Here is a 21,029-nt window from a genome sequence, read left to right as displayed (position 1 = left end):
AACCTAATATTTTGGCATATTTGTAATTTTTACACAATGTTCAACTTACACCTCGGATTACACCTAAATATAATTGGAATCAGCCAAGTTCGTCGTCTAGACAAATCCCCCATAGAACACCACAGTTAAGAGCTGTTAAGCGGTCAAGATGAGTGTTTTCTTTCATTTTTATCTCGCTACTTCTGCTTCAAATGTAACGTGAAAACCTTTACTAATATTATAAACATTGTTATAATTTTTGGAATAACAAAACTTCAAATTTGCCCGAAATCGTATATTATGGCTTTAATAAAAATATGAAAACTAGGATTTAAAAATATGAGTTAAAATCAAATCAAAAATCAAAGAGCGGTGCTTGCGGGGTTCGAACCAAGATCGAACTTCCAAATACATGTAGGCCCGTTACCACTAAGCCATACACCAGAGATATGATTAATTCGGTGACAATAATAGCAATGTTATTCCCACTCAGTGCCTCACTCGTAGGCCCTACATTCTATTTCTGGAATGAATTAACACCGTCCAAATAATGTAACACAAACCTTTATGCTGACTTTTAAAATTGTTTGAACGTTGGGAGTATTATTTTCAAGTTAAATAAACAACAATGGACAATTGACAATGAAAATTTCTTTGCAGGAAAAACATCGGCCGTACAATATATAGCGTGACAGTATATAATTGAAGACCGAATTGAAAAGACTAGTTTGCGTATGACGTCCTGTCAACCAGACCAAAAATGCCGTACTGCGCAGGTCAGTAACCAATCACGTCGCGCCTTTGCCCTGACGTCAGACGCAAACTAGTCTTTTTAATTCGGTCTTTAATTATAGTCACGCACAAAGATAAACATTTCAACATGTTCAATATACGACTACGAATATATACCCCAACCAAAATTCACGAAATTTTCAGGCAAGCTAACTTAAGTTATTCTATAACATGACACCCATTTTTGATTCCGGCGCTTTTTCGTGCTTGATGATATGAACATTTTTGTAGCTTTTGTGTTCGTGACATGCAATTTTTCTCATTTTCCGAGCTTCTTCTGCTTAAGTACTGTACTCATCACCCTGTAGGGTTAACTCGGTACAGGTCTGGTCATGTGGGTAGCAGCAAATTAAATCCTGAAGTGTGCGCGGATGACTAAATTATTTATGTCCAAAGTATCTAAAGCAGTTTTAAAACTGTCCACGCTCGGTGCCAACTTCATTTCCTCAGGCAAAAGATTCCATTCAGGTAAAGTTCTTGGATAGAGTGAATATTTTAAACAATCCTTGTTGAAACTGGGTGTCTTATATGAATATTGTCCATGCATACGGCGAGAGTGGTAAGTGTTTTTATGAATAAATTGTTCTATGTTACTGGGTAACAGTCCCCGTGACTCCTTGTAAATCAGGGCTAGCCTGGCTTTAGTGCGACGAACTTCCAGAGTGTCCCATCCTAGGTCTTGAACCAAAGCAGATGCACTTGTTTCTCTGCTGTAGTCTCTTGAGACGAAACGCGCTGCTCTTCTTTGAATTTTCTCGACATTATATTTGTGAGTTTTGTGGTGTGGGTCCCAGATAGTATTACAGTACTCCAACCTGGGTCGAACAAGTGCCTTATAGGCAATTGATTTAACATCTGCAGGGCAGCTGAATATATTTCTCCGTAGCAATCCCAGCATTCTATTTGCTTTGTTACTGATCTTGTTTATATGAGAACCCCAGTTCAAGTCTCTAGATATCTCTACACCAAGATAAGGATAACTTTTGACGTCCTCCAATGGAGTGTCGTCCATGTTGTACGTTTGGATTTCAGGTTTCCTTTTATGCGTAACTCCCATCGAAAAACATTTGTTTTTATTAAAGCTCATCTGCCATGTTTTCTCCCAATCAGAGACTTCATTTATGTCTGCCTGAAGCTGAAGCTGGTCGCTTGATGACTTAATCTCTCTATATACTATACAGTCGTCAGCAAACAACCTAACTCTGGTTTTGATGTTATTTGGCAAATCGTTAATGTATATTAAAAACAGCAATGGCCCGAGAACCGTCCCTTGGGGCACACCAGATGTCACTGTGGCTTCTGATGACGATGCCCCTCCAGAACAACTTTTTGATGTCTTTTAGTCAGAAAGCTCTCAATCCAGGTGAGGATATTATTTCGTATCCCAACATTGTGAAGTTTAAGAAGCAGGCGTTTATGCGGCACGGTGTCAAAGGCCTTACTGAAATCCATTATTATTAAGTCAGCTTGGCCTTTAGAGTCCACAATTTTTGCAAGATCATCAATTAAACCTGCAAGTTTTAACATGTTCAAGCTTCTTTTTTCCCATTTTCAAGCTTCTTTTTTCCCATTTAATTCAACTTTTACACGTTATTTGTTGCTTTACACAAATGTTTAATGTCTTATCTGTGGCCAGGGTACATGAATGATGCAATATACGACCCGTGTCTTCCATTTCTGGAGCTATTTTGATAAAAAGCGTTTGCCGGCTAAAATTTCAACATTGTGTCACGTAACCCGTGTTCATCAACCCGTATACATTTTCTGTCGTACAAAAGAGGTCACGAAGTTGCTGTCGTACTGCATTTGTGTTGCAGGAGGGTTTATTTATTTTTTTCACTCTCTTGCGTGTTATTTTCGCATGCGAAAGTGTATTTTTGATGTCAATTTTAACACTTTCACCATATTAAGTGTTAAAAATAACACCCATGTGACATGTTGTGATTTGTTCAGCAACGCCAATGGATATGGTGCTAGCTTATAGGCCTACGGTACTCTACTGAGTTTTTGCAGTTAAATGATTGATAATAATAATTATATTCACCAAATTTTAAACTAATCACAGCCTATGTGCTTTCATTATACGTAACTGAATTTTAGCAATATTCAGGACAATTATAAATTTTTGGTTTATGAGCGAGTTTGTTGTCTCATTAGGCAGTTTCTACTATTTAGCTATGTCTAATATTATATTCAAACAAATGATGACAACGAATCAACGATGCGTAGGCCTACGACGATTTTCTCTGATATATAATCATTATTAATATAACAATACATCAATCAAAGTAATCATAATTGGAAACATTCAATCTACACCAAAATGATACGAGTGAATATTTAGCGGAAAAGGAAATTTAGGCTTTTACCAAAATAATTGTTGATATTGAATATCGATGGCAATATCCTAGCGCTGGTATTTTACCAATACCGCCCAACCTCAACTCGCAAAATAGACTCTTTACAACATGAAATCCGCTACAGTTCAAATTACGCACACACTCCATCTGCGTTGTTTTACATGCAAACGAGATTGCATAATTTCAAGAGGGCGCTGTTGACCTCATGAATATTCATATCTCCAAAGTCACTAATTATTACGTCATAAAAAGTTTTGAAACACTTGACTTCGCTACACGGCAGCTGCATTGTCAGGTTCAATTTTTTCTGGTTATATGTTTGTCTCATTTCTAAAGAAATAACTGGTTGAATATTTCTTTAAATAAAAGTGCAGGGCAGTGCCGCGTTGACGGTAACCAGAGACAGTTGCCTAAGAATTCCATCCAGTGCAGACGAAATAAAACCAGCATCATTCATGGGGTCTGAAGATAAAGACCGTGATTCTCTACTAATGGCTGACAGAGCTGTGGCAAAGGAAATCCGAGAACAACATGAAAGTAGCGGTGGTGTATTTAATGCAGAGAGAAAAAAGGGCGCCGACCAAGTTCTTGAATCACTGGCTGAAATGGCCCGGGAACGATATGCAAGTCTTTACGAAGTGGACTTCTACCCGAAGAAAGTGAGCCCTTCTGAACCGAGACCATGCTCTGTGACCAGGAGGAACAACCCGCATCCATCCGAGGTAAGACATGGAAAAAAAAAGAAAGCGAGAGAAAGAATAAAGTATAAACCACAAAGAAATGTTTACCAGAGCGAACGAGATAATACACAAGAATTTTTTTGATATCAAAGGAGGATTTCGTGATCCTGGCATCCTCTTTTTATGACATTTTTAGTGTACCGGTATTTGACGGCACGCAAAAGTTACGCGGCCGCATCAAGTTCTTGGCGCCACTGCATATGGCTTTAACTCCATCCTGGCAAATGTGGGGCAGGCCCCTAGTCCCCACAAGGATTGGGTATATGAGCCTGCCCCTGCGGAGCAATTACCATCACCGCCAGCGTCTTTGCATCCAGGACTAACTTTTTTTACGGTCCCAAGAAAAAGTGACGAAAAAAACTCCTTGTATAGCCTAAGTTCTACGGGCGGGCGGACGGGCCTTTCAAGGTCATAAGTCAAATTTCAAACTTGCTCAAATTGGTTGGCTATGCAGAAGTTTTCCACTCATCTCAAGGATTCAGGAAAAGGTATAGTTTGACCTATCTGCGACATTCCGGTATCGTTCTCGAGTTAACTGAAGCAAAAAGCAAAGACGGGTGGTCATTTTTTTTGCCATAGGGGGTCAGAAACTAGTAAAAGTGCTCCGATTTCAACTTAAATGGTCTCAAATTGGGACTAATTCTCATTAGCTTGAACGTTTCGTTACCTTGCATTTGCCTTGGAAACATCGCAAAATTCTGAGGACGTTGCCAATGCTGCAAATGGGGGTTTGATTTGATTTGTTTGGGTTCTGACAACCCTGGATAACCCAAGAAAGCCTCTATTGAAGCTTATTTCCATTGGGGTCCAGTCACGGGTTAACACCCTATTTTCGAAACTGGCTGCGAAATAAATGTAGGCCTACAGGTATGGCTCTCTGCACACGGGACCTCCGAAGGACGGAGTACTTTCATGATACATTTACCCAATTCTAAATGAACCATGGGAAGAGCGGAAGTCCGAATTTAATCTACAGAGAAGTTGCCAATTAATTTCAGACTTTTTTTTCCAAGTCAATATCCCAGCAAATCGCCACCGCCGGGAATTGAACCGGGACCTCATGCACTAAAGGCAAGTACCCTAACCATTGCGCCACATTGACCTTTATTTTCTGATTTTGGCAGCAACGAAGCATTGCAGAAAAACTGACATCTCTTATTATTCGAATCGGAGAAGATGTAGCCAGTTTTGCATTGGCGGCGGAATTAAACATTAAAATTTAGAGGGGTGGGGTCCAGGAACGAGCATGGGACTTTTTGCGTACTGAAGCGAAAATTGTCATACTTTTTTAGCTCTATATGAAGGCGGGTTTTCCTATGATTTGAATGGCTTTTGTTTTTACTTTTTCGTCAATTCGTTTCCCCTTGAAAGTTGGCTTCCCCGCCCCTCCCTTTGCCTACACTCTTAAAATGCGCCACTGCACTGAACGGGAAGGTGATCTTCTTTGTACGAGGCCATCGGACACGTTAAACCATTTTTATCTGTTCTTGAGTGTTGGGTTGTTTTATCGTGTCAACCCAGCAAAGGCCATTGGTTCAAATTATGCATAGGGAGGGGGGGGGGCACATTTAACGTAATAAATTGTGGTTTAACGTGTCTGAGGGCCTCGGACAAAGAAGAGTCCCTTTAGCTTCCTGTTCAGTTGCGTACCCAGGACATTTTAAGAGAGGAGACAAAGGGGAGGGGCGGACAAGTCGACTTTCAAGGGGTCAAAATTTGACGAAAATTGTCAAAAATCATGGACTGTAGAACAAAAATGGGCTCAAAAGTTGAAAAAAAAAGAAGCCCAGCATCAATCTTTTTAAATATTAAAATATTTCGGCGACCAATGTCCTACGGGGAATTAGGGAGTGGCAAGACTTCTCATAGGAGGGGGCAGCGTTTACCCTTCACGACACCAGTATGTCACTGTCTCCGTCTAAGGCCACGAGACAGGAGCTAATCAGGTGTGACCACAAATAATGAATTTTTACTTCAATATTACTAATATTTGACCTAAATATTTACTTTGTTCTTAGTCATGTAATGAGATCTCCATAAATATCGATTATGCTGTCAATCTTTGGAATATAAACTCATACATAATCGATTATCGACAACCTGATGTTGATAAACCCCAACACCAACCAGTGTGTATGCTTTTACATGCTCAAATGTATAAATAATGATTAACTTTATCCCAGTTTTACTTTCTATATATTATTCTTTTCCTTTCTTTCATAAAAATGATTAGAAACGGAGAACCATTATATTATAACAAGTTTATTTTCTTTATACTGAACGTAAAATTCTAAAACTTGGGATAAATTTGTAAAAAGGATTTACATCAGAATGTTTCAGCAGGTAGTTGGTAAATTGTCCCGGTCAAAAGACCACTTCACTAGAAACCTAGCAACGGGCTCTACCACGGGCTGCGTCAGCGTGTTAATTTTGTCAATAGGAAATATTTAACTTGATCAAACATGCACAGACTTGGAATCGGGATGTAATCTTTCCAGACTTTCTTCACTTTTTACTTTCTTCAAAGATATTAGGAGCCATCATCAAAATGTCTACATCTACGGTAGGTTTTGATTACAAATTTACAAAGCTAATAGCCTGCTAATGTTGAGTGTAAATGGGATGGTACAAACGAGATAAGCACGGGTTGCTAGGCACGCTTTGGGCAAGAGATCCCCCGGAGCTTCAAGGGGTAACCCTCCCTCTGCAGTGTCTATACACGCGATGGATGGGAGAAACAAACTCCATATTAAATTGTGTTAAATTTCTTAATACTAATTTGTCATATCGAAGAAGATTGTGTAAAAATGTGAAAAAAATATGTTTCGCAGGTCTGTTATTTTTGCGTATTAAACGGTTAGATAATTGCGCCTAAATAATGACCAAGGTACAGTAGTGGGTAGCATCTTTACCATGAAACAAGGAGTTTCCAAGCGTAGTACTAAAGTACTTTAACACAAACAATAGTATCAATTTATAATTGTTTATTGTTGTTTAACTTTGTACAAATTACATCTGTTGTAAATACAATATAATAAGTGATAATGTTACTCTTGCACGTCTAGACAATCTCAACTTTCTTCATTCAAGTTCAACAGCATGGAATTGTTGGTCTCCAAGATCGTTTTATTTTTCACTTTTTCTCTAACTGCATAAGGGACCGTTCATTATTTATAGGGGAGGGGGGGCCGGGAGGATTTCAAAATTGAGTTCATAAAGTTACACAACCCCCCTATTAGCAGCATCTAAAATTACATAACCCCCTATTGCCACCAAAAAAAATACATAACCCCCCCCCCCATCGAGAAATACACTTTGCTGGTATACCATGGCCGGATTCACCTTTTGATGGCCCCTGGGCATGGCAACATGATTGCCACCTCTGGCTCTTCGTATAGAAGACACCACTCTCGATCCCCACAGTTGTAATCCAAGTTTTTTTCCAAGCTGTCCCCAGAAAATATGCTATTTCAATGCTAAAATTCAATGAGAGATGTATCAGAGTCACCGAACCAGGGAGTCCAGGGACCAGGGGCAAAATTTCCAAATCGTCCCACTGATCTGCTACTAAAAGAACATTACTTGGACAAGTGCGCTTTCAAGGCTGCAAAAAAAAGCTAAAATGAACAAAATTGAGGACAATATGTGCCCTAAAATCATTCCAAAAGATGATGCATATAGGGCTTTCACAACTTTTGGTTAATTTAGTCCCAGTATTTTGATCCAGTATACAAGTTTTATGCTTTTTCCAAGCACCAGAGGAGCTGCCCTAACACTCATATTTATGATTTACATTATAGAATGGATGGAATTATAACTATCATTTTTGAGATTCGTGTTCAAGTTCAAGATGAAAAAAAAAAAAAACACCAGAATTTACAAAGGCATGTCTTGCAGATCTACTCACAGAATGGTTTCTGAGATAAATGCGCGCAGCAATTTGGCATTTTGATACTAACACAATGGGGTTAATTTAGGGTCTAAAATAGACCAAAAGGAAGATGCAAATCATAAGTTTTGTCACAATACATCTGTCGACTGAGCAGGGGAGGAACCGACTTGCCACCCTGGCATATGGCTATTGTGCTGATGAACAGTGGCGTAGATTTCTTTTTTGACATGAGGTGGTTGGAAAAAATTTCTTGAAGTATTATGTGAATCCAGCACCTTTTGGTGAGAGAATAAGTTCATGACACAAATGCGCATGAAGCGCACAAAAATGTTGCCATATTGAAGCTAAACTCAAAATACAGTGCAGGAATAAATTCGCGCGAAGCGAGCAAAAATTGAGATTTTTGTGGCTAAAATGGCCAAATATTAGGTACATATTGTAGTGAATCATAATCATAGTGAATAATTTAATATTAAATTTCACCTGACCCCCCCCCTATCAGGAAAAATAAAATCACATAACCCCCCTGTTTGGTAAAGTGAAAATCACATAGCCCCCCTACATTTTTCCCGGCCCCCCCTCCCCTGTAAATAATGAGCGGTCCCTAAAGAGAAACCGCTAATGTTGGTTAATCATCCTCTCTCGTAAATTTTGGAAAAACTCTTAAAGCATTATATAACAGAGAAGATGAGAATGGATATTTATTATTACGACAGAATGATCTTTTTTTTTCTTGACATGTTTATCAAGTTTCTTTTGCGGGAACTGAAAAGTTTTGGAAAAGACAACATCCATTGGTTGTATGCCTAGTGTTATACTATTACCGTACTACTAGTCACTACATAGCTATACAAAACTTAGCAAATTACTAGAACTTAGTAGTAACGCCCCCCCCCCTTCCCCTTGTAGTTCTATTCTTAGGATTAGTAAAAAACAACAACAGTTGATCGTCCGGATTTTTTCAAAAGAGGAGGACCTTAATATTTTCATTTATTTATCTTTTACAAAAATCGACTATTATACCGATATCAGTCATTGTCAGTTGTGTAACTGGAAGGGGATAGGGCTCTTGTTATTTTTGTTTTAATTTGATGATTCTGAGGGATTTATTAACACAAAACCTGCTTTAAATGCTTCTTGCACAGAAGTAAATCTATTGCCAATAACTTCTGAATCATTTTTACAAAAAAGATACCTGAAATTAAGAAGAAGAAAAGTCAGAATCCCTAAAAAGGATCAACTGGTATGTTACTTTTTATTTGGCCTTACATTTTAATTTTTTGTACCCTTTCAACTTTCAATAAATTACACAATAACTCACAAATTCAGTGTACAAATATAAAGTTTTGGAAAGCATTTTTTTCATTGATATCTATTTTATCATGCCTAAAAAGAGAATGCTAAAATCATGAAACATCCCTTTCAAATTGTCATAATTATCTTTTGATTGCAATAACCAATTTCTAAAATTTATTTGAAGGCGAAAATAACACTCTATGAGTGCAGTGTGATTTTTATTGGGTATGGATCATTTTGAGTCACCCTGTATATCAGTATGCATGAACTAATTTCTGCTGTCGTTTGTACGATTCCAGGAAAAAAGTAAAGTTGGGTATGGATCATTTTGAGTCACCCTGTATATCAGTATGCATAAACTAATTCCTGCTGTTGTTTCTACGATTCTAGGAGAAAAAAAAGTTGGGTATGTGGACTACGGATCATTTTGAGTCACCCTGTATATCAGTAATTCAGTATGCGTGAACTAATTCCTGCTGTTATTTCTACGATTCTAGGGAAAAAAAGTTGGGTATGGATCATTTTGAGTCACCCTGTATATCAGTATGCATAAACTAATTCCTGCTGTTGTTCTGATTTCAGATGTTCATGAACTGGAAAGTTCCGACCCGACTAATAGTGGATGAGCCCTCTTATCATCAACAGAAGCAGAAATTACTTGCTGACAGTACACAGAAATTCTATGAAGATATCAATGGCAGTAAAAAATGTAAGTAGCATGTATATAGCATGATTTTAAGGGAGGGGGGGCATGTGCCCGCCCCTGGCTCCCCTTTGCGCACGCCACTGCACTGCCTCTGCATCCCAAGTGACAATTCTAGATCCATCCTGGTGGCACACAGATGACCCATTTATCAGCATTTCATGTATTTATACAATTTTATTTCATAGTTATACATTGCTGACCCATTCCATGTCAACTCCAGGGATGTGCACCGCAGCACCTCTTCAATTTTTTTCTTTTTCTGTGTGGTTGTAGATATTGATGAGAAAGTAAAATCCTGAAAATTTGAGCTTCATACTCTATTTCGTTTTCCGTGGCATCAATTTGAAATTTAGGGGTCAGCGTAAAATGTGTGTCGAAACGTGAAAGACGACGTTTGTAGGTCCATAAATGTATAAAGGGAACCCTTTACATCTTTGAAAAGTATGTATCCTGGGGTACTTATTTGTGTAGAATTCAAATCTGGCATCAGAAAAGTTGTACCTCCTTTACTTTCAAAGATATAGGGCCATCAAAATGCAACTTCGTGCATCCAGAACCAACTTTGGGGGGTCAGAACTCCAAAATTAGAAATAATTTTATTGTCCATTTTATTGCCAGTCACAGCCCTTTGGTAGGACATTACTCTTATCCAATATTGAGCCTATTAGAATACTTTTAGGTGAGATATTACCCATACAAAACCCCAATTGTACATTTTTTTACATTTTGACCCCCTGAAAACCAATGTCAGACATTTTGCCCCACCATCAACTTCAGGTATGTTGAAGATATGTCCTTGGACAACATTTCTGAGTAGATATTGGTTTTGGGGTCTTGATGAATTTCAACACATCCTTAGGTTAGCCTACTCCAAGAGTTGTACAGGGTTTTGATTTACATGTATAATGACATGTACAAAGTCTATGGACATAACACATTTTTATGCTGAGCCATCTAAATTTCAAATTGATGCCACAGGAAACCTAAATGGAGTATGAAGCTCAAATTTTCGGATTTTACTTTCATCAATATCTACCACCACACAGAAAAAGGAAAAATGAAGAGGTGCTATGTGCACATCCCTGGAGTTGACATGGAATGGGTCTGCTTTAATAATAGATCAAGAATAAGTTTGCAACAAAATAAGAAAGCAAATTAATTTTGTCCTAATTTGTGCGGAATTCTGTGTGTTGACAATTATTACGGTAATAAAAAATGCAGGGGGGTGCTGATTTTAAAAAAGTGGACTTTTTTTCCAAGGGGGACGATTTTGTGAAAAGTGGAATTCTTCCAAAAAACTGAACCTTTTTTGACCAAAAAAGCTTAAAAACCCTGATTTTTTGGGACTTTTTGTATACTTTTGTTGCACCCCCTGGCTACGGCTCTGAAAAAAATGGATCGATAACTTGAAATTGTTACATCAAAACCACTTACAATGCACTATTCCATCTAAAATCCACACTCCCGCTGTGGACTATTTGGAAATATCTTTCACAGGGACTGCTTGGCAGCAGCAGTATGAATTTCAAATAAACACATTAGGCAGCTCCATTTGTTTCTAATACTCTAAGAAACGCTTTCTGTAAAGCACATTGAGAAACTGTTTTCTATCTCCTCTGAGTAGGATTCAACCATAATCTTCCAGAGGGTGGGTGAGTTTCAAATAGATTTCCATTTGAAATTCATACTCCACTTATGGAAGCTATTTCCAAAATCTTCCACAAGGGTAATGTGAACTTAGGTTAGCCTACTCCATAGAGTTGTACACATTTTTGATTTCGCATGTATAATGACTTATGTACAAGTCTATGGAGAATGCAAACCTAACTAATGTGTTGAAGCCATCGAGACCCCAAGCCAATATCTCTCAGAAATGTTGTCCAAGGACATATTTTCAACATACCTGAAGTTGATGGTGGATCAAATTGTCTGACATTGGTTTTCAGGGGGGTCAAAATGTACAAAAAATGTACAATTGGGGTTTTGCATGGGTAATATCTCAGCTAAAAGTATTCTAATAGGCTCAATATTGGATAAGAGTAATGTCCTACCAAAGGGCTCTGACTGGCCAAAAAATGGACAATAAAATTATTTTTACTTTTGGAGTTCTGACCCCCCAAAGTTGGTCCTGGATGGACGAAGTTGCATTTTGAGGGCCATATCTTTGAAAGTAAAGGAGTTACAAGTTTTCTGATGCCAGATTTGAATTCTACACAAATAAGTATCCCAGAATACATACTTTTCAAAGTTGTAAAGGGTTCCCTTTATACATTTATGGACCTCCAAAGCGTCGTTTTCGGCGTTACAACACATTTTTATGCTGACCCCCTAAATTTCAAATTGATGCCACGGAAAACGAAATGGAGTATGAAGCTCAAATTTTCGGATTTTACTTTCTCATCAATATCTACCACCACACAGAAAAAGAAAAAAAAAATGAAGAGGTGCTGCGGTGCACATCCCTGGAGTTGACATGGAATGGGTCTGCTTTAATAATAGATCAAGAATAAGTTTGCAACAAAATAAGAAAGCAAATTAATATTTGTCCTAATTTGTGCGGAATTCTGTGTGTTGACAATTATTACGGTAATAAAAAATGCAGGGGTGCTAATTGTAAAAAAGTGGGCTTTTTTTCCAAGGGGGACGATTTTGTGAAAAGTGGAATTCTACCAAAAAACTGAACCTTTTTTGACCAAAAAAGCTTAAAAACCCTGATTTTTTGGGACTTTTTGTATACTTTTGTTGCACCCCCTGGCTACGGCTCTGAAAAAAATGGATCGATAACTTGAAATTGTTACATCAAAACCACTTACAATGCACTATTCCATCTAAAATCCACACTCCCGCTGTGGACTATTTGGAAATATCTTTCACAGGGACTGCTTGGCAGCAGCAGTATGAATTTCAAATGGAATAAACACATTAGGCAGCTCCATTTGTTTCTAATACTCTAAGAAACGCTTTCTGTAAAGCACATTGAGAAACTGTTTTCTATCTCCTCTGAGTAGGATTCAACCATAATCTTCCAGAGGGTGGGTGAGTTTCAAATAGATTTCCATTTGAAATTCATACTCCACTTATGGAAGCTATTTCCAAAATCTTCCACAAGGGTAATGTGGACTAAATGGATTAGGCCATTGTATTTCCACAATTCCAACCTTGTTTCCAGAAGATGAAAAGGGAAGATTGTGTTTTGTAATTTTATTTGCAATGTTATATTTTTGAAGGGTATAATGTTAGTTCATTAAAGTGCATTACAATTGTTGTAAAACTCATAATTTTCAAGAAAAAAAAGAGGATGTCTTCAGCAAATGTTACAATATTATTACTTTAAATTTTGATTGGGATGTCAAAATGTTCCTTGATTATGCAGACTGATATTGTGAAGTTAAATTTTAGTTAATGTTTCAATTTTGTCTATATGTTATTTTTGAAAAGTGCCTTATTTAGTCACAACTCGCAATATTGATTATCCCACAAGAGTTTGATGACGTCTTGTTGGAGAAGGTTAACACCTCATTTCTTCCCTGATACGTAAGTGTGAAATGTTGAAAATTCTGACTCCAAAGATTAACTTTGACAGTTATTTTAGCTATTTTATCCGTGTTTTTTTACAAATGTAATCATACTTTTTGGCCCCTACCCTTACAAAAGGACTTTCGTTCATTCATTGGATGTTATCAAACCTTTAGTTTACTTACAAGTTACATACATGTATGTACCTGTGCATGAATTTCAATTTCCTTTCTTACCAGTCAACCTAATCATCACTACATTGCACACATTTTACATAACCACTAGATCCCAGCCCAACCCATGATGTTCTGAGCGAAGTCACTCGGCTGCGTCAGCTTCCCCACGGTGATATCTCCGTCGGACCCACCAGATATCTGGCGCGCACTTCTACCACTCATCATTGTCCACCGCAGGGCATGCTGAAACAGATGAGGGAGAAGGACATTGATGATGAATGCTGGAAATCGATGGCTGGTGGACGTAAACCTACACCAAGACCTGGAGGTAAGAAAGAAAGAAAAACAAAAAATATAGTTTGATCAGATAATTACCAGATATGAAGAGAATGTATTGATGAAAATTGCCAAACCACTATAGCATTCAACTACATGATTACAGTATGACAAGAGCCATTCTTTGGTAACATGTTTGTAACAAAACAGAGGTGGCATTCAGTGGTAGCATCAGGGGAAGGCATGGGGAGTATTTCCCCCAAATTTGGGCTTTGTCCCCCCTGTGAGAATGAAAAGTCACTGAAAATCTCACTATTTTGGCAAAAAATGGCAAATATTAGGCATTTCACTTTGCTTCCTGGAAACAAATCCTGGTGGCATCAAGGGAGTGGGGGGCACAGGTAAATTTGCCACACCTGAGCTCCCTACCAGTCACAAAAAACGCACTGAAAAATTCACTATCTTGGGCAAAAATGGCATACTTTAACTTGTTTATAAGCAAATTTTCAGAACCCCTCCCGACAAAACTATGTTGCTGCCACTGAACTGCAGATGAATAGAGGGAAAATTTGAACATAATTATTTTCACTCTACTTTCTATGACAAAAATTAGACCAACAGAATAGTAAAATCCTGGGTTATCATCATTTTATTAACGTAAGTCCTTCGTTTTTGTACCCTCTGGTACCAGTAACATTAGTGACAATTGGTTGGTGATGCTTGGGACATTTTTGTCTTTAACTCATATAAATGTATAGTTTTATTCATGAAAAGAGCAACTTGAAAACATGTGAATTTGTTTTTGTAGTTGCTAGATCATTTCTTGAGATAATAATTATGGTTGTATTACTAGTTGTCATACATATTAAACAGTTTTTAACATTTATTTTCCTTGGTTATGTACACTACTTGAATCTTTTTAAGATCCATTCAAAGTTTCCCTGCTGGTCAGTTGGTACTGTTTTAGTTTGCTTTTTTGCTGTATTACTAGAGCCACATTAAGATATTTTCACCCACTCATGTAGGCTAATTTGTGCATTTTGTTGCTTATTTCAGGCCCAAAGTTGCCACAGATGATGAGTGGTAAAATCCATCAGAATCCTACAAAACAGGTAAGACAAACATCAAAGTTCATATGGGGGGGTAAGGACATATTTCATCTGGAATTGACCTTTTTCGGTACATCCCAAAAGGCATTCACAATTGTACCCACGATGACATATTAAATCAAAATTATTTACTAATTTGACCAATTTTGGCATTTTTTTTTATCACAACTGCTATTACTAAGTCTAGAGTCAGCCTTATGTTTCCCCAAAAAGAAAACTGTGAAATGGAGGCAAGAAAAGAGCCTGATACCTCGGCAGTTACGGGGAGGGGGTGTCAATCACCTTTCCCAGGGTAGAGGAGAAGGGAAAGGAAAAGAAAGGGAGGGAAAGATTAGAAAAAAGATACAAGATCATTTTATTTTCCCTAATTCACACAAATATAAATTTAGAAACGAACAAAAAGCAATATAAAACAAACAAATCATGGAGATGACCAGAAGGTCAGTAAGGCCAGAGGAAGTCACCTCCTTGACCAAAAAAATTTACCATCAAAAGAAACAAAAACAAAACAAACAAATGAGAAACACACTGCTCCAGAATTAGTCATATTTTGAAATTGAGTCATGTTTATTGTTTATATAATTTTTCAGAAAACAAAATAAATCAATCTGGTATTTCTTTTCTCTTCTCATTGGAAGAGAAAATGCAAACTTTGTGTAATTGAGTATAGCCTATCTAGATCCACTTCATCAATACCACTATCAGCAGTAGACAGCTACTTCACTAAAACCAATATCAGCTGTAGATAGCTACTTAACCAATACCGATATCAGCAGTAGGGCTAGATAACTACTTCATCAATACCAATATCAGCAGTAGATAGCTTCTTCACCAATACAAATATCAGCAGTAGATAGCTACTTCACCAATACCGATATCAGCATTATGTAGCTACTTCATCAATACCAATATCAGCAGTAGATAGCTACTTCACCAATACCGATATCAGCAGTAGATAGCTACTTCACCAATACCGATATCAGCAGTAGATAGCTACTTCACCAATACCGACAATATCAACAGTAGATATAGCTACTTCACCAATACTGATATCTATTAAATGTTAACACCAATATTTTTATTTAACACAGAGTATGGCCCGCTCGCTTCGTCCTCGTGCCATGCCAGCTGCCGAGCAGTGGCTGCAAGGTGCTGGAGCTGCTGAAAAACAGGTGGTTGGGGATGCACTACAGGCTGCTGATAATGACTTTGTGGACAAGACACTGGCAAGAACCTTACAACCAGATGCAAAGAAAGCCGTACAGAAATGGCTGCAGACAGCAACAGATAAAGGTATGTTATAGTTCATCCAATGGCATAGCCACACATTTTTCATCAGCATGATCAGGAGGGATGCAAAGGAAGTCTGGGAGACAAGGCAACTTTCAAGGAGAAAAATCAGCAAAAAGGCCTTAAAATGTAAAATGTAATGACAGCCAGTATCCCACAAGGAGCAAGGGAGGGGGATGGGGCAAGATGTCACACATGGGGTGTAGCTGCCATCCCTTACCCCCTGGCCAAGCTGCTTTGTGCATCCAATGACCATGTTTTCAGTGGCGGTGCCATGTGGGGGGGGCATGAGGAGGGGAAAATTCCCCCAGTCAGAACTCCTGCCCTCCCTGTTTCCCCCAGTAAAAACCCAAAATTACGAAAAGTGCACCTTTTTGCTGTAATTTTGTGCAAAATTTGTTGATTTTGCCCCCCCCCCCTGAAATTCACTTTCCCCTCAGTACCCCCCATAAAAAAAATTCCTGGTGCTGTCACTGCATGTTTTATATTACAAAGTTTTACTTTTAGGTGATTAATCCAAAGTTATGGATGGATGGATGGATGTATAGCCTAAATACTTTGTTCAACTTGTAAAAGATGTGAGACATAATGTTGTGGATTCATATAGAATGGCATACATATTTAATGTATTTTGTGTAATGTATGCCTGGTGCATATTTTGTAAATTTACCCAAAGGAATTTGGGGCATTGTTAATGCGCGCAGTAACTCAACACCAAATATTTTTTGCCTATTAGTATAGATCTGATGTGAATCAAAGAACATCATGGTAAATATTCAGGAGTATCACTTTTTTTAATTGCCTTGCTCACCTCTGCTTCATCCTGTAAAGCAAAATCACCCCACAAGGGCCTACTTGATTTCAAGGGCCCACACTCCCATCTGATTTGAAATAATTTATCATGTAATTTTTTCCTCCTCCAAGAACTTCTAGTTGATACCAACTAATGTGGGGGAGGTGGGAGGGAATACTCTGAAATATACTGTAGTACCAATGAAAGACAAAATTGATCAAAAGGGTATTTCCTGGTCAAGCTGCCACAATTTCTTTATAACATCAGGTCAATTCGGATACAAAAAAACTTATTTTGGCTGCCCCAATTCTTGACTTGGGTTGTAAACACATTTATGGCTAGAAATAGATTTTGATTAAAAAGTGAGATTTTGTTTTAAGTATTACTTATTGAGACCAGTTTGGAAATTTGTATTTGAATCCAGATTGGAAATTTGTAATTTGAATTTTAAAAAAAAGATACACTTTCTTCGGTTCAAAACATGATACATGCACATAGCAATGTTTGGTCTGGAAAACACCTTGGTTTTATGGGATTTAAAGGTTTAAGGGGTGTTGCAGGGAAAAAAATGGGTCAGATGTGTGTACATGAGTGGCCCCCAGATTGTGGTTAAGTCTATAGACTTAATACCCTCTGCTTTCAAATCTCTCCACATGCACCCTGATTTTATCAGTTATTTTATCCCAAATGTTGTGCTTTATTTCTTCCATACAGATAGAGATGTGGCCATAGAGTTCTTTGGTTCTCTTGCCGGTGGTAAACTCATGGGTGCTAGTGGGGTTGCCAACCATGCCCTGCATAAGGATGAGAAGGGTGGTGATACATGCAGGATATGTGATGGTGATAGACTCAACCAAGTCCTTGATGCACTCAAAAGGTGGGTTGTCAAGTTTGAAGTATTTCACTGAAATGGGCATGGAAAAATACATGATTGATCCTTCCAGTTCCTGGATTGAGAAATCTTTTGTTCATGATATGGGTATAAACTGTGGGTGATTATAATTTATAGATAGGGAGGGGCAAGGAATCAACATTCTTCAGGAATGAGCTTAGTGGAAGGATCCCTGGCTTTGTCCTGTGTTAGAAGCTCCTAAGAATGTGTTTTTTGTAAAAACACTTTCAGTGCAAGCCCGGCCCTTCATGTATTTTCAGGGGCTTTGAGCATTATAGACCTAGGACCAGTTAACCTTTCAAGCAATATCCACTTAGCAATTGGAAAAATACAGACTGTCAGAGGTCATGTGTAGGATCAGAGGCACTGACATGCAGAGTCCTCAAGTTAACAAAACACAGATCATAATTGGATTTATCTAACAAATCATTCTTTGTACTTTTCACTTTTTACAGAGGCAATCCAGTTGCAGCAGTCACTCTACGTAAAGATCTCAAGCCAGGTGACATGAGAAGACGTCACATACGACTCCTGACTCCACAGACACGCGCCACCAAAGAGGAACAAAAAACCTGGCATCATCTCCCAGTTTACAGAAACACTGGTCCTGTATCAAACACCATTGCTCTCTTTACGCGACCACACCGACCTATTCCTCGACATTTTACAATTCACCCTGAATGGGAATAACATATGAACTTATTCACTGTAAATTTCAAGGTATATAGGTTTTGGTGACTGCATGATTACTTATTTGGACTTTAAGTTTGGGGATTTCATTTAAGAACTGTTTAAAATATATAATGAGAACTCCTTGACATACTAATAATAAGTTAGCTGTCTTCATGCCTAATTATACTAGAAACAGCACTTATTTTATTAAATTTTTGATTTCTTACAACAAGGCATGGCTATTATACTTAAGTGGATTAAATGTTAAAACTAATAAAACTAGTATAAAATTTGTGACTTTCAAAAAATACTGTAAAAACAACTTTGATATTTGGCTTAATATTTGACCATTGAAGCAGGTGATTTTATAATTTTAAAAAAACCAACACAAATCACTGGGGCATTTGCACTAAAGTGAAGTCTAGCAAAGAATTATTCAGCTCCAATGATAACAGTACACTATGTAGATTTTCATTTTTAAACACTGTAGTAAAATAAATTGATGGGGAGGAAAGTTTTTTGTTCATTTTCAAAACCTAGACTTGGTACAAGGTTCAAGCAGTTATTGTCACTTAAAACTCAAACATTGGTCCACTGAGTGTGAGTAATTTTTCAAATATGATGCACATTATTATTGAATGTAAATAACTTTATGAAATATATGTTAACTGCTGGCAGAATAATTATGTAAAGTGTTTTTAGTATTGTACTTTTATAATCAAAGATAGAATTAAAAAGACAAGGTTGCGTCTGACGTCATCTGTCAATCAAATGATTGAGTTTCTGAACGTGGCGGTAAAACAGTCTGCCGTATGGTTAATTTTGCACCTTCTAATATACAAACCGTCTCAAAAGTTAGGTCTTCATAATAGGAAACTTTCTTCCAGAAGGCACCATGTCAACAATGCCTAGAAAAGTTGCTTACTGCCTTGAAAATGTACCATAATTTTTCGCCATTTTCTGTGATTCCTTTTCTCCGATTGGCATCAGATGAATCAACCTTCCTTTTACGTGCTACGAACCAATCAAGAATTGTAGAGAGCTTGAATGACAGTGACATCAGTCGCAAACTAGTATTTTTAATTCTACTTAGGGCCTAGAAGCTGGTCTAAGGCCAAAGAATATGTGTGTCTGAAATTTACTGACCAGTGAGATGTTAATTAATCTAAACATTTTCAAAAATGTATGATAGTACTTTTAATATTAATTCTTAATCAGTGAGTGTGGTCTAGCTTGTAAACACAAAATCTGATTGGACAATTGCACAATTTCAGGTGTTGTCTATTAGGCGTCATCTATCAGGCCGTAGACTTGTTTGTAAAAGGGCATGCATAGAGACATGTATGCACTTAAAAGCACCTCCATATTATTATTATTACGTCGTCAAGTGGCAACTTTATTATTTTGAAAGAGTGGTTAGGTTCAAATCGTGGTAACTAAAAATATTGTGTATGCTCAAATATCACTCAAAATCTGTAGACTTTTTCATGAAAAAACTAAAACTAAAACAAATAATGAAAAAAAAATGCTGGCTTCCATTGGAACTGCCTCTCCTCAATCGTGTGATAGCAAAAATTCCTGTCAGTTTTTCTGTTAATTTCACTGCCTGTAAAAAAAAAAGCTTGAGTAATTATGTTTGTGGTTTTTTGACATGTTCAATTTCTGTTGTATTCAATAATCACAATGGTCTCTTCCAGCTGAAATCCATACATCCCAAGGTACTTATGTACATCAGCAATGTGATTGTGTATTGGGCTATTCCAGTTTAAAAACATACACCCCAATGGAAGACATTACCTTAATCTCCCACACAGCTAGGGGGTGTTTATTTCAAATGGAGGCACCCAATCAGATAATCCCATTTGAAATTCACACTCCCTGTGTGAAAGATTAAGGTCATATCTTCCAAAGTGGGCGTATGTTTTTCAACTGTAATAGCCCAATATACCCAATCACATCACCTACTCCCTATTCCAGTCGAATACATTCTATAATGTTACAGTACTGTACCTTATTTATTTAGGGATGGTTTCAAAATCCAACTGCCGGTTAACTGCGGGCACCCTGGTACAACTGGTGATTGTACCTGGTTTGTATTGGTTGGAATAGAACACAGTTCTGACAAGGCGAGAGCGGTTATGGATTGGCTTTGAAGCCATCCCTATTATAGGCCTATCTTTGTCACTACAAAGCATAAATCATACTTCGCCAAATGCATTGTACATTGTATTATATCATGATATGCTCTCCCAACTATTAACCATTGTTAACCACAAATTACTAGCAAGAAAATATATTTGTGGTCATTTGTGTTGTATTCAGGCACTTACATAATGTCAAAATATAATAAATATCACATTTTCCTAAAAATCTGCTTCTGCTTTGCTTTAACTTTCCTTGCGTGCATTTTCCTTCCCATGCATCCAGTCTGATGAAAGAAGAAGTCAATTGGGCTAATGATCCCGCTGGAGCTAATCCATTTAAAATCAACGCCCCTACTGAGGAAGATTTTGGAATTCCAGTATGAAAAAGTTGTATGA

At 37.6% G+C, this 21,029-nt stretch overlaps 2 protein-coding genes across 2 annotated transcripts in view; both read left to right on the top strand.

The window, feature by feature from the left end:
* Positions 1 to 21,029, top strand: part of LOC140137662 (LIM domain transcription factor LMO4-like) — a 274,849-nt gene that overhangs the window by 200,933 nt on the left and 52,887 nt on the right. The gene's annotated exons all lie outside the window — the stretch shown is intronic.
* Positions 6,281 to 20,859, top strand: LOC140137660 (uncharacterized). The gene is made up of 7 exons (XM_072159395.1): positions 6,281 to 6,434; positions 9,642 to 9,768; positions 13,567 to 13,785; positions 14,790 to 14,845; positions 15,934 to 16,135; positions 17,640 to 17,802; positions 18,273 to 20,859. Exons 1-7 carry the CDS (start codon positions 6,420 to 6,422, stop codon positions 18,505 to 18,507), a joined length of 1,017 nt encoding a protein of 338 aa, XP_072015496.1. The 5' UTR covers positions 6,281 to 6,419; the 3' UTR covers positions 18,508 to 20,859.

This window comes from Amphiura filiformis, chromosome 17 (assembly GCF_039555335.1).
Source record: "Amphiura filiformis chromosome 17, Afil_fr2py, whole genome shotgun sequence".
Lineage (NCBI taxonomy): Eukaryota > Metazoa > Echinodermata > Ophiuroidea > Amphilepidida > Amphiuridae > Amphiura > Amphiura filiformis.
The sequence above is the reverse complement of the archived record's forward strand: the minus strand, read 5'-3'. Positions and strand labels throughout refer to the sequence as shown.

Bases quoted from the DNA above. Each gene is read 5' to 3' on its own strand.
- LOC140137660 (XM_072159395.1), top strand. The intron at 9,769-13,566 runs GTAAGTAGCATG...CATAACCACTAG, and splicing joins TATCAATGGCAGTAAAAAAT to ATCCCAGCCCAACCCATGAT. The intron at 14,846-15,933 runs GTAAGACAAACA...TATTTAACACAG, and splicing joins ATCAGAATCCTACAAAACAG to AGTATGGCCCGCTCGCTTCG.